Source organism: Rhinolophus hipposideros (assembly GCF_964194185.1).
Source record: "Rhinolophus hipposideros genome assembly, chromosome: 8".
Classification (NCBI taxonomy): Eukaryota; Metazoa; Chordata; class Mammalia; order Chiroptera; family Rhinolophidae; genus Rhinolophus; species Rhinolophus hipposideros.
Window position 1 is genome coordinate 8,428,442 of NC_138054.1, and position 17,271 is coordinate 8,445,712.

General features: G+C 36.8%; 1 protein-coding gene across 1 annotated transcript in view; it reads right to left on the reverse strand.

Moving 5' to 3' along the window:
• Positions 1–17,271, reverse strand: part of SSR1 (signal sequence receptor subunit 1) — a 39,130-nt gene that overhangs the window by 8,920 nt on the left and 12,939 nt on the right. Inside the window, exons 7-8 of the mRNA XM_081057280.1 lie at positions 17,045–17,138; positions 6,547–6,610 (exon numbers count right to left, since the gene is read on the reverse strand). Coding sequence (XP_080913406.1) covers positions 6,547–6,610; positions 17,045–17,138 — 158 coding nt within the window. The remainder of the gene's footprint in view (positions 1–6,546; positions 6,611–17,044; positions 17,139–17,271) is intronic.

Consider the following 17,271-nt stretch of genomic DNA (forward strand, 5'->3'; position numbering starts at 1 on the left):
CGGAGACTGAAGAAGCCTGGCAAGCAGGGAGCCATGAGACCCTGAGAGAACAGGTTTTGGGAGGGCGGAGGAGCTAAATTGAAGGAAACTTAAAAGATTGAGAGCCTGTTGAAGAAAAGGAAGCCAACAGTGTAGGAGATATTCTGACAAAAGGAGAAAAATAAAACACAAAACAGAAATGCAGCTAGAGGGCCAAGGGAATCATGCAAAAGACTCCAGACAGGAAGGTTTCGATGTAGGTGGACATACGAGCAAAGAAGCCAGAGGTGGAGAGGGCGATGGGACAGGAGGTGCACGTCTGGAGATAAAATCTCTCAAGCATCTGTTAGACAGGACCTGGTGACAAGGAGTATGTCAGTAACAGCTGTGAGGGCACAGTGAGGTCTCCACCGTCCAGATACGACTGCGGCAGCACATGTAGGTCTGGAAACCAGACCTACCAGGCCATCAGCCACATGTGAGAAGCCATCGTAGTGACCAGAATGAGAGTAATTGTAGGCAGTGGCTTCACATAAACCAGATGTGTTATCCAGGTGGAATTCAACCAAGTTCCAAAGCCAAGCGAAAACATTCGCATGCGCCTTTGAGTGGCCGTCCCTCCACTGTGCGCGGACAGCATGGGGACGAGCACATTCCCCTGCGGTAGATCTTACTTCCCACTTAGTGGAGACACTGCCATCATCTGGTGGGGCAAATTCAGAAAACATGGGACAGCACTTTTAGCCGTGAAAAAGTAACTCGATTACGAACAGGAGACATTACATGCAAGACCTTAAAATACGTGCAACTGTAATAATAAGCCCAGCAGAGTTCAAGGGGAGAGAAGTCCTGTTCCCACATGTACTGAGGACCACCGAGAATGACTGCAACGGATCCTTCCAGGAGAACCACTGACGAGACTATTTCTAAACGTGGCTTGACTGTGGGCAGTGACAGACACGCCTTGCTCAGGGAAAGTTATCAAGCAAGTGCTAAAAGGTGTGTCTACTTTGTGCATTAACGTGAATGTGCTCCCTGACGAAGTATTCATATACCTTTCCCAACAAAGCTGGACAGACCCTCGGACCAAAGCAGCCTCTGGTCTCCTCGAGGCTGCTTCACCGCAGATAGTGGGGCCGTCTATGGTAGCTGTGAGGGTTACATGCCAGTGTACGTGGAAGAGCAGAGTGAATGCGTGATACACATCTGCTTAATCAATTCTTGACTAACATGTCTCGCACTGCTTTCTAAAAGCCTTTAGAGCGTGAGCACCTATTTCGACAAATGTCGATAGGACAAGTGATCAGACAAATGGATTTCTGAAAAGAATATAACTGATTCTCTTTGGGTGGCTCACAGTCTGAAGCTGAAATTCAAAAATGTTTCTGAATAGCAATGGAAGCACTGGAGAACACGTAGCCTCTCCAAGTGTTCTGAAGGTAATTCTTGAGTGGACGTTCAGGCTCTAACAGATTAATGACGACGACAAACACTCCCCTTGGAAGCCCTATCACTCTTGTTCATTGTTAAGTCCAGAGCTACCCACATTTCAGGTCGATCTGAATACTTCCACTCTTTAGTTAAAAAATACTGTTTAACTTTTCTGTTCAGTAGAATGTAACTGTCACTGCACAGCCAAGTCCAAAAAGTGCCATATTCACTCCCCCCTCACATGCTGCACAGGTATTGTGACAACAGCAGCAGTAGTCACTTACATGGCTTCCTATGTACCAGTGTTTGAAGCCCAGCGTAGTTATGTATTTTTCCTCCAACTAAGTGGAAGGAGCTCGGATTTGAACTCAGGCAGCCTGACACGAATCCATTCTACACCCTAGTTCGTTTCTTTTGCTGAGTAAACTACAATTAAGGAAGAATCATTTAATAACACTGTACTACGTACAGGTATGCAGGTAACAGAATCAGACAATTTGGGACTGACACTTCAAGTATCTCTCAATTTAAAAAGCAAACACCACGACTCCAGAGGTGAGCTGCCTTCGGAAGGTCACTGATGGTTTGAAACCAGGGCTGACTACACGTCCTAATCCCCAAGCGAGCACACCATGCCACCTTTGTGTAACCTCACAGAGCTGCCAATGAAACAGGCCATCCCTGGGAAGATTTCTAAACACAATCCCAAAGAAAAACTGGCCCACATTTTCTTCTTAATTTAAACACTTATGATAGGTTTCCTCTGATAATTGCGAACTAGAAGCTGAGAATAAAAGTCAAACAAGATACAGAGCTCACAGTCCAGCAAGAGATAGGTAGGTCAACGGGATGACAGATTGTCATATGTACTGCTACGTAAAGGACAGCAGGGGAACAAAAAAGCCCTAGTCAAATCATCTTTGGCTGTGATTTATGGACTTTAAATAAGAACTGTCCTTAGGTGATAAGATTTTCTAGGTGATAGATTTTCTTTTTAACGCTCCATGGCGCCGAGTAAAGGAAAGCCTTATTTGAACAGAAAGAAGACAGAAGCCGAACATAATCCCAGTTCTATCACTATCCGGCTGTACAACCCAGAACAGGTACTTCACTCTCATCTCTACCAAAAAGGTGAATTTTTCAACCTTTTATAATTTGAAAGCCCAAATTAGGAATCTATTTTAAAGAAAATGTTTTCAAAGACAATGATTTTGCTAATCAGGGGGACATCTAAAGAGGTGTGTCATTGCTAGAGATCTTAAATAGGGCATTGTGGATAACTGTATTCTATAAAAAACGAAGTGTCAAATTTCAAATAATTATACAGTATCCATACCACACAAACACCACATAAATTAATTATAACAGCTCAGAACTCTGGATTTGAGTGTTCTGGAATTGAGTGGCATGTTTGCAGTACTGTACAGTACAGCAAGTGTGTGTGTGTGTATTATACATATTCAGTATGGAGGTTATTTGAACAGATTGCTGGATTCTGGAAAACCAAGTGTTTGTAAGCTGCCCAAATGCTTGGTTTTACAACATTTCTATCTTAAACATAGTGCAAGAAAAAGATCGTGTGAGTTTTAGAATAAGCTCTGAATCCATATTCAATGTACAACCTTGTGCAGGGTACTTGAACTCAGGAGGCTTTGTTTTTTCCATCTATGAAATGAGAACAGTATCACCTTCCTTCAGTGGGGTGTCGTGGCTTCTGAGATGATGAATGAAAAGTCCCAGCACAACACAGTGCGGACTGATGGTGTTAAACAAATGAGTTCCTCTCCTACGGCCTGAGGGGGATAAAAGGCAGCTAAATGGTACCCAAACCATAGTGCCATATTCTTAAATAATCCCCAAATCTAGAAAGACTCCAGAGCTTCAAATTACATCATTACTGTAAAAGTTCAAGCTTTTGTGTTTAGAGGATAAAAATCATGCAAATACTAAATAGTAATGTTCGTAAGAGTCCCAAAGAAACAATTATTTAGATGTCTGTAAGTCAATTAAGTTTTGTTCTTCCTTCCTAATGTCCTCTAAAAATGCCAGAGGGTGTTCTTACAAAAGGATCAACTTAAACCTAATACTCCACTACACCAGTAACAAGGCTCTTGTTTGTATGTCAGCTTGTTCCTCACTAAGCTGGAGATAAGTTTAAAAAAAAAAGTAGGATTTAACAAAATTAGAACAAATTTATTAACTTTACAGCTATAAATGATGCTGTCCCAAACTGTAGTAAATTACTTCAAGTGTACCTGGAAATGTTTTAAAATGTAAGCTAACATCTAATTTTGGACTAAAATTAAAGCTGAAAAATCAAGGGTGCAACCTATCAAAGTCTTGGTGAGAGATGTGTATTGCTGAGTTCATGGTAAAAAAAAAAAATTACATCGTTATTTAAATGCATTAATCAAGTAAATTTTCCTTCATTCCAAGGGTGTGGGTATCACTGTACCACAAAGGACGAATGCTCTGTAAGAGCCTTGCCTATTATCACATGTACCTACTGCTGTAGCTCCAAAATACCGCAAGTCATTAAATAAAGGTTTTCGCCCCCATCTACTTCTCCCAGAGCCAAAACACACTTCTAGCTGATGCACTGCGAACGTACCTTCAAGGCAGCAGCTTTTTAATATTTTGGATTTTTTTTTAAGATCTAAATTTGCCTTTTCCTATCAAAGTCACTATTTTCTGAAGCTTATTTAAAATTAAAAACTTCACTAAAATCAAATCAAGGCTCCTTTCCTTCTGATTTGTTTTCCTCAAGCTTTTACTTTGGAGGTCCCACTTCCCTTTCCCCCTCCAACACTTCAGAGGGCAGGAACAGTCGTAAAAGTCACTTACTATGTATGCAAGCCCATGAAATGAATGATGAAGCTATACAACCAAAGCAAGATCCATGCTTTATGAACACATTATTCTCACACATCTGAATCGATACACAAGATTCTTAGTTCATTTTACAGATTCTCAAATCAAGTTGTTCAAAGGTAAATTCTGAAACCATAGTTGACGTACGTAGCAAATGGATATATCAAAACAAACAAAAACTTCATCCAAATATTTACATTTAAAAAATAGGCTACTTATTAAGTGTGCTTGAACAAACCATGTGTGGAATTGAATTCCATTTAGTATGGAGTTAGTTTCTGCTAAACACATACTAGAGAAGACCCCTGGCATCTGAGTTTTCAAGTGTTCCCAATCTATGCTAAAAAAATAAAACATGAGAATTTCAGAGGCACTGATTTGAAACTCGGAAGTGGCAGGGCTGGTATGTAAGGCAAATTACTTAGGAGTCAGAAGGGCCCGCACCTGTAACAGCATGGCTTTGCCACGGCCTCAGTATCACCAGGTATTCAACAGAACTCTCCAGAGGTCGTTTAAATTTTGTAATTACACCTCACTGCATTATGTTCTAGTAGTTTCACAAACTTGGACATTCACAATAATGTTCTGAATATATTCCTTGAGAAGCTGGAGGGTCTCCTATGTTACATGAAACAAAAAACCATGCAGTTTCTTAGGGCTCATAGAGCCTTTTCAAAATAAACTATGGATCATACAGCCCAATGAAAAACTCAAACACTGTATATTACAGGTATAGAAAGTTTATAATTCAGCAACGCCAACACAGGTAATCTGACACCCTTTGCTCCTACTTGCAATGTGATTAATAACTGTACAGCAACTTCTATTTTATTGTCATTGGCTTTGGCTCAGACATTTAAATACTTAACAGCTTGGATTTTGTGTGTGTTTTGTTTCGTTGTTTTTGTGTGGGCATGGGTGGAGGTGGGAATTATAATAGAGATGGATCGGTTCATTATAATGAAGACAATCAGGAATTAAGGAGACACTAAAATTTCATTTACCATTTCCTTACAAAATATAGGTGGGAGAATATGGCTTAAAGACAGAGGGAAACACCTCTTACTTGTTCATACTATTATATTTTACCCTCTATCCAGTCTGACAATAACGCCAAACTTAATTTACTACGTAGGGCAAGAGTAACTCTCTAAGAGGATTTTATGAAGTCTAATTTCATTTTGATTCTTAGATCTTAAGTCCTTAGTTCTGGAATTCTTCAGATTAACTAAAAAAAGGTCATATCAACAACCAAAATCCCCAAAAGATTAGATAAAAACAATTGGTTAGCCATTTAAAAAATACCCAACTAATTTTTTTAAACAAATCAGAATTAGTTGGAATATATCTCTACCCCTATAAATTGATCTCTTGCTTAGTCTGTAGACCAAGGTAACTTTTCTTAAGCACAATGTTTCTATTAAGGAGAGAAAAATGATCTCTTAAAAAACAAAACAAGAAACTAAGTAGGTCTAAAATCATCCCAAAGTTATCCCTTGCATCAGAAACAAAAACAACAATGGACAACACAACAACTCAGTTTCCACAAACATACCATTTTCTTTTTGATAAAAAAAGAGACTGAGGTTGATTTTATATATTAAAATAAGCAGAATTTTCATGGTTCACAATTTTGTTGCTAGAGATCCCAAATTCCTTGAACTCATTAGGGAAGTTTTCTGAAGGTGCGTATCATAGTAAACAGCAGCAAAATACCAAAACAGTTGTATTGCTAAAAAGCAGCTACTCCCGCTTGTGCCTTTAGAATACTAGTTGTAAACCAGCAACAATAACAAAATGCTAATTTGTGCCATCAATTGGCATTTGAGCTATTCTAAGGAAAAAGAAAAGCAAACTGTTTTCTTAAAACAGTCTAAGGTAGGACAGCTATAATCATACTGGGCAAATATTGATTTTGGGGAGAAAATACCAAAAAACAAGAGACAAGAGCATTATATTTAGTATTCTAAAGGTATCCTTCAGTCAGTTCAACAATGATTCTGGTAAGACCAACTGCTCACATACATACACACGCACACACATAGATTTTAATGGTTTTAAAAAAACCCAAATGTGTTACTTCAGAAAAATGAATGCAGTGCATTTTCAGCAACATTATCGCCATAGACTCTGCTTGCTCAGTCCACACATAAGTAGTAGTTGCCTTCTATGGTGATATGGCTTCTCTGCACTAATTCCCATCAGGCCGAAAAACATTAGGGCAGGTTAAGTAAAGACTGAATTGTTGCACAAAGGAACATTTACTCATCAGATCCCACGGATCTCTTCTGTGCCCGTTTCCTGGGCAACCTTCTTGGTGAAGCTTTATCTGGAAGAAAAGAGAAAGTTTTAACTTGCCTGACTATTTTAAGTATATTAATATAGGATTCAAAAGACATTTAAAAAAGCATTTCCCTTCAACTTTACAATTAAGTTAAAAAAACGAACACACATGCAAGAATATCATGTAATAGTACATACCTCTCTCCTAGTTTAGGTATTTTAACTAATCTTTAAAATAATCCTTTAAGAGGTACCTCAATTAAAATGAAACTTTGCAATTAGGGTGGAAAAAGACCTAATCTTGATTACTGTAATGTTGAAGCCATCCCCCCCAAATCCTCTTGAATTCTACAATTTACTACGTCTATACCTGCATAAATAAACACTTTAGAAATAGTGTAAAAGGGAAGTAAAAGCTAAAATAAATAAATGGGACTACGTCAAATTAAAAAGCTTCTGCACAGCAAAAGAAACCATCGACAAAGAGGCAACCAACCGAATGAGAGAAGATTTTTGTATACAATGCCTCCAATAAGTGCTAATATCTAGGAATATATAAGGAACTCATACAACTCAACAACGAAAGAAACCAAACAATCCAATTAAAAAATGGGCGGAGGACCTGAATAGAATTTATCCAAAGAGGACATACCGTGTTTTCCCGAAAATAAGACCTACCTGGACCATCAGCTCTAATGCATCTTTTGAAGCAAAAATTAATATAAGACCCAGTATATTAGATTTGGTAAGATCTGGTCTTAATATATTAATTTTTGCTCCAAAAGACGCATTAGAGCTGACAATCCAGCTAGGTGTCATTTTCGGGCAAACACAGTACACATGGCCAATAGACATATGAAAAGATGCTCAACATCACTAATCATCAGAAAATGCAAATAAAAGCCACAAAGAGGTATCACCTCACACCAGTCAGAATGGCTATCATCAAGACAAATTAAGTGTTGGAGAGGCTGTGGAAAAAAAGGAACCCTCATACATGGTGGCGGGAATGCAGACTGGTGCAGCTGCTATGGAAGGCAGTGTGGAGGTTCCTCAAAAAATTAAGAACAGAATTACCATATGACCCAGGAATCCCTTTCCTGGGTATCTACCCAAAAAATCTGAAAACATTTAACCGTAAAAATATAGGTGCTCCGATGTTCACTGCAGCTTTATGTACAGTGGCCAAGACATGGAAACAACCAAAGTGTCCTTCAATCGATGACTGGATAAAGAAGATGTGGTATATATACAATAGAATACTATTCTGCCATAAGAAAAGATGAAATAGGGTGACCAGTTGGCTCAGTGATTGGAGTACGGTGCTCATAACACCAAGGTCGCCGGTTCAAGTCCTACATTGGCCAGTGAGCTGTGCCCCCCACTAGATTGAACACAACAACTTGACTTGGAGCTGAACTGCGCCCCCCACAACTAACTAAACAATGACTTGACATCCTGGAAAAACATACTGTTTCCTAATAATTCTCCAATAAAAACAAAACAAAACAAAACAAAAAAAAAGAAAAGATGAAATAGTGCCATTGCAACATGGATGGATCTTGAGATTATTATGCTAAGTGAAATAAATTGAGAACCATGACTTCACTCATATGTGGGATATAAAACTGAAAGCAACAAAGGAGCAAGACAAACAAATGAAGAAACAAAAACTCATAGATACAGACAATTATTTAGTGGTTACCAGAATGTAAGGGGTGAGAGGGTAAACGGGTGATCGATGAGGGATCAAATATACGATGATGGAAGGAGAACTGACTCTGGGTGGTGAACACACAGTGTGATATATAGATGATGCATTACAGAATTGTACACTTGAATACTAGTATGTAATTTTACTATTATCACCCCAATAAATTTTAATTAAAAGAAATAGCGTAAAAAGTATTAAATATGCAGTTCAAAAAAACATATTGGTTATGAATTAAAGACAATTATCTACAAATGTAGCCATGTAGTTTGCATGATATTGGCAATTTCATAAATTTACCTGGAATAAGCAGAAGGATAAAGGATTACAGTATATATCAATACTAAAATAATCCTACACAGATAAACATTATCTTTTTACCTTCTCTTTATCATATGTTAGCGTCTTAGTGGGGTCTAGTAAACAATAAATTAGTGAGTTTCTTCTACTTCCACTTAGTAAGGAGTCATCTTTAAGGTTCTTTAAAAAATGAAAGGCTGTCTTCTCTCTGACCATTGTCTTTTTCTTATTTGTACAAGCACTTTTCATATTAGGAAGATAACGCTCTCTTTGTGGAGTAAGTTACAAACCACAAACTGTAATTATTTTTTCCAGTTTAAAAAAAGTGAAGGGCTGGAAAAAAAGTTTTCGCCTGCGTATGGGGTTCATTTCATGAATTATAGTATGAAAAAAATGTGCCTAAAAGATCTTAATTTTTATTTTTCAAAATCACTATATCATACCCATATTTAAAAAACAATTGATTTTTATCAAGCATATTTAGAAACTAAAAGTTCTTTTTAAAAATCTGCTTAAGAGTTAATGACTCAGAAATATTAAGACTAAGTCTACAAATCATATGAAAACTGACCTTTATTAAATAGGTTAGTAATGTTGTGTTTAGGGGGTACAACTTCCCTAAAACCGAGCATAGAAGCATTTTTCTGATGAAGATAGCCTACAACTTCTGCCTTTACGTGGACCAATTTTAAATAATTTTTAAAAATAAATATGCTGAATATAATTTTTGAGGACTCAAAAGAACGTTAGAATCTAACAGCCATCTGTGTGAACACAGCTGTTACTATGCAGATGTGAAGTGGTGATTATTGACTACCAACAATTTCAACCACCTGCAGAAGGTTTTTAAATATGGGAATACAGGGGGTAAAAAAAAAAACAAAAATAAAAACCCTTTATTACCTGCCTGTCTAAAACATCAAAGTTCAGCAGCAGACAAAAGAGAAACAGTAAGAGAGCATCCTGGAGTCACTCAACTTTTGGGAAAATGGCTCCAAATATCTCAACAGCCCAGTAAACGGCATTTTATTTCAGCACAGAACAATAACAGATGTGTACAATGACTCTTTTCAGCTCATTCCCCCACATCCTGCCACCACCCCCAAATCCTAAAAAACTTAAAAAGAAGAATCCAACAAATTATTTAAGGTCAAAACATTTCAGGTTTCAAGAGGGTAGAAAAAAATGTTATGAAAAAGTCAAGTTAAAAAAAAACACCCAAAACTTAAAAACATGATGCTTAATGATGTTAAATAAATGCGGCATGTCTGAAAATTGCTTGCACTGCCCATTTAAAGGGAAGATGTTAAAGAAATACGCCTAATCAATTATAGTAAAATCGTAACTCACTACAACTTATTCCTTTTCAGAACACAAAGGCAAAAATGTTAGCAGAAGCTTAAACCAGTCCCTCATGCCTTTCTCAGACTGCATAATCTATCTGATTCCCTATTTTACCTAGAGGATTAGTTCTAAATATTAGGTTGGTGCAAAAGTAATTGCGGTTTTTGCAATTATCTTTCACCTTTTAAACTGCAATTACTTTTGCACCAACCTAACAGCTTTAGATGGACTTTTTTATTGAGATATAAATTGCACGTTTTCTGATGGATCCGTTGAGTTAAACAAGAAAGTCAAATCACTTAAAATTAAGATTTCATTCTTACAGTTTCTGATTAAGGTTTTCCTACGTATAGTATACTTAGAACACTAGTAATAATTAAGCAAATATCCTATAATTGTCTATTAAAATCAGCTAACCTGTCACTTATAGTTAAAAAAACTTCAGGGAAGTTGAAATACCCTAATCTGAAATACAAAACATATCAGGAAAATACTTATTAGTAATGGATTCAAATTGTTTCAAACCATCCCTTCTTCCTTTACATTCTGAGGAGACACAGACATGAAAAAGCTCTTGCCAAATTAAATATTGGTGTCTTAAATACCCTACTTCCCACACCACCCCTCTCCAAAGGTAACTCCTCAAAGCCCGAGAAGGCTTCTGCTTCCAGGCACACCCTCTGCTCCACTATCTTCAAAATGCCTCTTGGGGGGCAGCCGCATGACTCTGTTGGTTACAGCGCGTGCTCTCAACAAAAGGGTTGCTGGTTTGATGCCCACATCAATCAAATGTGGGCTGCACCCCCTGCAACTAAAGATTGAAAACGGCGACTGGATATGGAGCTGAGCTGTGCCCTCCACAACCAGACTGAAGGACAACGACTTGGAGCTGATGGGCCCTGGAGAAACACACTGTGCCCCAATGTTCCCCAATTTAAAAAAAAAAGCCTCTTGGTTTTCTCCATTCTAATCTAAAATATGCAAAGTATTTATCTTACCTTTGAAAGAAACGGCTATTTTTTCCTAAATCACCTGCAATTTGGCTCAACCCCTTTAAGAAAACCTCGTTCTAAGACAGTGGTTCTCAAAGTGTGGTCTGGAGCAGCAGCCTCAAAATCACCTGAGAACGTAGATATGCAAACTCTTGGGTCTCACCCCAGACCTACTCAATTGGAAACTCTAGGGAGTGGGGCTCAGAAAGCTTAACAAGCAGTCCAGGTAATTCTGAAGAATGCTAAAATTTAAGACTGCTCCAAGGAATCAAGTGTAAGAGGGGAAACAAACAAAAAAAACCAACAAGCATACAAAATTAAAAATACTGTTAAAGTTGAAAATAGCAATGATTTTATGATTTGAATAAATAAGCATTTTCTAGGTCAGTTCATAGAATGGGTCTAGAAACAATGTCACCAAGTATCAATGACATCCTTAAAGTCTAGATTTGCATTTCTAGTGTCATCCAGGGGTCTTTGGAGAAACAGCTAGCTCCATGTCTAGATAGAGAAGGTATGAAAATTTGGATTATTTTGTTGAGTCTGCAAAGATAGTAAACGGGATAAGGGAGGCAGTTTAGAATGGCAGCCAACAGCCAAAACTGTAACAATTTGAGCATCAATAATACAGTTAACTAAAACATACTGATTCTATGAAAATCTGAATTTAGAAACAATAATCAAAAAACAAAGGAGAAAATTAGAAAAACTCATTTGTCACCATTTTGGGTGGCTTTTAGACTCTTTGAAAATTGGAAAACAAAGGGAAGAACTTAGCATTTATCCTGCTTTTTCAGTAATAACTGTAGAGTAATCAAAAAGTCCCACTTGATGACGCAAAGTTCTACTTTATAAAAGAATGGCAGTTAGTAAAAATCAAAATCTTTATTGAAAATCATCACAACCTCTGAAACACTGATTCGTGAGAGATTATAAACTGGTGAATGGTTTAGAGAACTGGGCATCTGTGTGACGCCAAAGTACCATACAGTAACTTCTAGGTTTTAAGAAGCAAAAAGACCTCACCTTTCCTGGTCACATGGGAAGTGCATGTGGCTACCACCCTAGTCTAGCACTCAATTTAGCGTCACTAATGAATGATGGGAAAATCAGATACTGTTTCTTAATGTAATGGAGGAAGAAGTGCTCATGAGCTATGATTAGTATGCTATTAGCCAAAAAAGATCAAGTTTAATTCAATCAAACTATAGATTTATCTTCCAGGTTAAATAAATTTTAGCTAAAAGACACCAGGAGAAAACAATCAGACAAATCTGGAAGGCAGGAATTTTTAGGACCTAATTACTCAGTGTGATCAATGGGTCACCTGGGAGCTTATTAGAAACACCAACACTTTGGCCCCACTCTAGAGCTGCTGAATCCAAACCTGTGTCGTAAGATTTCCAAATTCATACACAGTTAACGTTAGAAAAGCCCTTTTCTACAGGACAAGTGGCCAATCTCTTGAGCCATAGAAAATTAAGAGGGTCTTAAAGGATATAACAACCAGATGCAATGCATCATCTTATGTTGGAAAAAAATTGTAATGTTTTTGAAACAATTAAAGAAATTTCAATATGGATTGGTTGTTACATATAATTAATAAAATACTAAACCTTTAAATGTGATGTTTCTGTCAGAAAAATGGTATTTCTTTGTAAAATGAAATATTTTAGAGGTAGTGTATCTAGACAAAAAAGGAGCTCTGTAATAAATCAAACTGAAAGTCACCTCACAGGGTGATCTGATCATAAATTCCTAACTGGGCAGGTGGTGGGCAGTCCCGCCTCAGGCCTATAACTTCCCTAGGAAAAGGCTTATCTTTGCCGTAAGCAAGCCCAGTCTATTGTTTTGTGCATCTAGCGTAATGCACCTTTGAAATGCCTCTTTTTCAGACCGCTGGAAAGTGTAACTACCCTCCAGAGAGCACAGTCTTATTAACTATCCTGTAATCCAATCACATTTCCCCGCCTTGCTTTCTCCCACTTCATGTACACTTCCTTACATTCCCTTCTTAATTTCAAATGTATAAAAGAAACTGCAAATTGTCATTCTGCAGAACATTTGAGATCTTGCTTCCTGGCGTATCATCAATTAGGCTCAAATAAACTCATAAAAATTCTCTACAGGTTTGAAAGTTTCTTACATTGACATGTGTCATTGTGTCTATAAAGTATCTCAAATCAAAAAAGCAAGTTTAAAAACATGGCTTTTGCATAGAAAAAAGAAATCTAGACTCTAAAAGAACAAATCATGTTTTTGCCAACTATACTTATTTTTTCACACCCTTCTCCTTAACCTCTGTGCCCAATTTCTGAAATGCTCTCAGGACCCCTTTGATTTCACAGGATGAGGCTCCATCTGGGGCTCCCAGGGTTTGCTATAAAATTAATTAATAGTGAGAAAAGACTGTAGCTATGGGTGTTATGTGCTTTCTGGCTATTTTCAAATTCCTAAAACAATCAACAAATAACATGCCTCTCAATGATAAGCTTGTAGAGGACAAAGCATGGAAGCCTTCTTGGATTTGATAAAACATTTTATCGCCCTAAATGGGTAATTGGATTAGCTCAATGCTGGTTAGAAGTTCTGTTGTCCATGAAGTTTTTTTAAAAACAAGGAATTTCACTTAAATGGGAAAATAAAGGAATAATAAAAGTGTCTTTGGTGGCAAAACATGGAGGTCTTCAGGCTGGACAATCAGATTTTGAGCAAGAAAAGGAAGTGCTGTTAAAAGTGTTTAGTGACTTGAATTGTACCCATCTTTGAGTATTAAGTCTCATTGGGAAAATACATGGGCTTTAGAATGAGACAAATGTAGTTGTGAATCACGGCAAGTTACTTTTTTCTTAGGAGCAATTTCTCACCAACGGAAGACAGCAGATGACCTTGCAGCAGAGTGCAAGAAGGCACCTAATGTAAGTTAAATTCTATCCTTCAACAAGACCTCCCCTGACTCTAATATGGTCCCTTTTCCTAACGTGTAAGTTGTCCGTATTATTCAATCTAGCACATAATCACATACTATATGATTATTCAAATATTTCATGTACGTGCATTATTTTCCTCAAGTAGAAATGTAAATTCTTGGAAAAAAAAATAGCAACTTTCTTAACTTCTTTTTAACATACCACTCAACATAGTAGAGAATTATGACAGTAGATACCTACTACTTGTCCAATGAAAACATAATTGTACATGATTTGAATTTTGCTCTATAAATGTAACAAGTTGCAGCATTTAAGTTCATGAATAACAATGGCAGGGAGAAAGATAGTATAAAACCAACCTTCCAATCTATTTGTCATGTAAAAATTCTTTTGAAGAGGTTGACTCCACAGCTGTTACAGTGACTTTAATTAATTATAATTTTTAACGCTTTTCAAATGTAGTTTTAGCTAATTTTGTGTAGAAAATATAATTGTATTTGAAGAAATCACGTATTTCAAGATACCACAGGCTTCGTAATTTTGATGCATTGTAAATTCTATTTTTTGCTACACTGAAGTCAGGATGACATGGGAGATTTGTCCTTACAGAAGATTTACTCCTATAACTTCAGCTACCACCCATGCTGTATGTCCCATCTGCCCCACTTGTGTTCTAAACACAGCTTCCAAATGCTTCCTTATCTGGGAGTTCCACGGGCACTTCACATTCAGCAGATCCAATCCCACCTCACCTCTCCCACATGCACTCTCACTCCTCTCCGATTCCCCACATTAAGAGGCTCATCTTCCACCCAGCAGCCAAGCTCAGAGAACTCTTTCACTCCTCCCTATGACACCCAAGTCTCCAAAAGCCCAGATTGTTCCACTTCTGAAACATCTTTCTACTCCCTTTTACTCTCATCATTACTGCCTTAGTTTAGGCCCTACTGCCTTCTCTGTTTTTTTTTAAATCATCTTGCCATAGCTCCTGCTTGCTAGCCATGCTCCACAAAATAATCGTAATTTCTTCTAAAACATAAATTTGTTATTTCTCTGCTTTAAAGTACCTGATGGCTGCCTTGTACCTAGAAGGAAAGTCAAAAGTCCTTAGCATAGCACATAAAACCTTGAAGACTCCTCACCCAACTTCTCAAGACTCTGGTCAAACGTCAAGTCCTTCTGTGAAGGATTTCCTACTCTCCTAGAGGAGGGGTGCTTCCTATGCTCTTATTACTTTGTACCCACTTTTTTTTTTTTTAATTTTTTTTAGGGAGGGCGCAGCTCACAGAAGCCCACGTGGGGATCTAACCGGCAACCATGATGTTATTAGCACCATGCTCTAACCAACTGAATTAACCGCCCACCCTCTACTTTGTACCCACTTTTAATAAAGCACCTATCACACTGTAATTATGTTTCAATAGAGAGCGCTCACTGAAAATAATAAGGAAACAATTCAATCTGTAAACCCAGAAAGAACTTGAACCCAAGCCAATTCTCAGGAAAAGAAATGTTAAGTGGCCAATAAATAAGTGTAAAGAAGCCAAACCTCATTCTTAATTGTAATGAAAAAGAGACACAATTTTGTATCATACGAACAGATTAAAACATTTGATAATACTTGAGAATAAATGAGAGTGGAGGAGAAACAGGCAGTATTGTACGTTAATGAGAACATAAACTGGCACTGTCTTTTGGGAGAAAAATGGGATACTTTCCATAAAAATTAAAATATACATCATCTTGGAACTAGATATTTTACTTTTAAGAAATAATCCCATGTGGGGAGTGGGTGAAACGGGTGAAGGGGGTTAAGAGGTACAAACTTCCAGTTATAAAATAAGTAAGTCATAGGGATGCAACACTGTACTGTATATTTGAAAGTTGCTAAGAGAGTAGAAAAAAAAATTGTAACTATGTGTGGTGATGGATGTTAACTAGATTTATTGTGGTGATCATTTTGCAACATATACAAATACTGAACCATTATACTGTACACCTGAAACTAATATCATGCTATATGTCAATAATCTCTCAATTTTTAAAAATCCCATAAATTTAAATATAAGAACCTTCACTCCATTTTTAAAAAATAAAAGATTACATATGAGCACTTAGTACTATTTGATAATTATACCTCACTCACCTTTGTACTACTACTTTAGGTAGCACGAACTTATTTAAGTCCTGGCTCCACCTCTTACTGGCTATATGACAAGCTTCCTCATTACAGATTTAATCTTAAGAGTGAAAAACTGGAAATAACAAACTTTCTTCAATACAGCAATACGGAATAGGCTTAATCTATCATGATACATTTATATAAAAGAATAGTATCTAGTTATTAAAAAGTGCGGTAAATATACAAGTAACTATCACAAAAAGATATCCAAGGTATGAAAACTCAGGTGGTAGACCACTGTGCAAAATGATGCCATCTGTGTAAAACACACAGAAACAATGTATGCTGATATATGCACAGAAACACATATGCTGATATATGTATAGAAAAATACTGAGAATAACACATAAATTCCAATTATTTATGGAAAATGGGATTAGTGGATCTAGGAGGTCATAGTAACTTTTCACTTCTGTACTATTAATATTTTTACGAGGTCTTATTGCTTTTATAATAAATGTTTTTTTAAAAGTCCATTTACAATTGGAGAAAAATTCTGCATTCTCTTACAAAGGTAAATATTTTAACTAATTGTATGTGCAATACTGAAATATATCTGTTAGTAAACTATCAGGCAGTATTTTAGATTTATTCTTTCAAACTATAGTGGATAGTTCTTCCAACAAACACAGTGCTAGAAAACTGTTTCATTATTCATTAAACTTACTCTAACATATTCATGTGCTATACAAGAGCCCCCAATACACAACAAATACCATTAAAAAATTAATTGCCTCACCTCTTCTACTCTGCACTGAAGCAATAGGAAAGAAGAGAGACAGGGAAAAGATTAGGAATATAGAGAATTCACACATTTGCACATAAACTACAGATTTGGAAGCATTTCTAAATTAAAGTATAGAAATATTACACAGAATAATTCTAAAACACATTAGGTTCTTTACAAATAATGAAAAAGATGAGTGTTAAATAGCACTGACCAAGCACTTTCGCTAAATCTAAAATATTTAATTTCCATTTAAGAGAAAAAGTTCCCAGCCAAGTTAATAAGAGTACTTACTGATCTGATTCAAAGTTTCCTGAGGAATCCAACTCATGTCAACATCATTCTGACTTGATGTACCCATCTCTACTTTCTGTATGGGTCTCTTGCGCTAAGAGAACATAATAACATTACTTTAAAGGAGTTTCATTATATTGTTTACAATGATTTTAAAAAGAGACCTATCCAATAAATATTTATTACATGTCAAAAAAAAAGAGACCTATCAAGCTACTTAAATATTT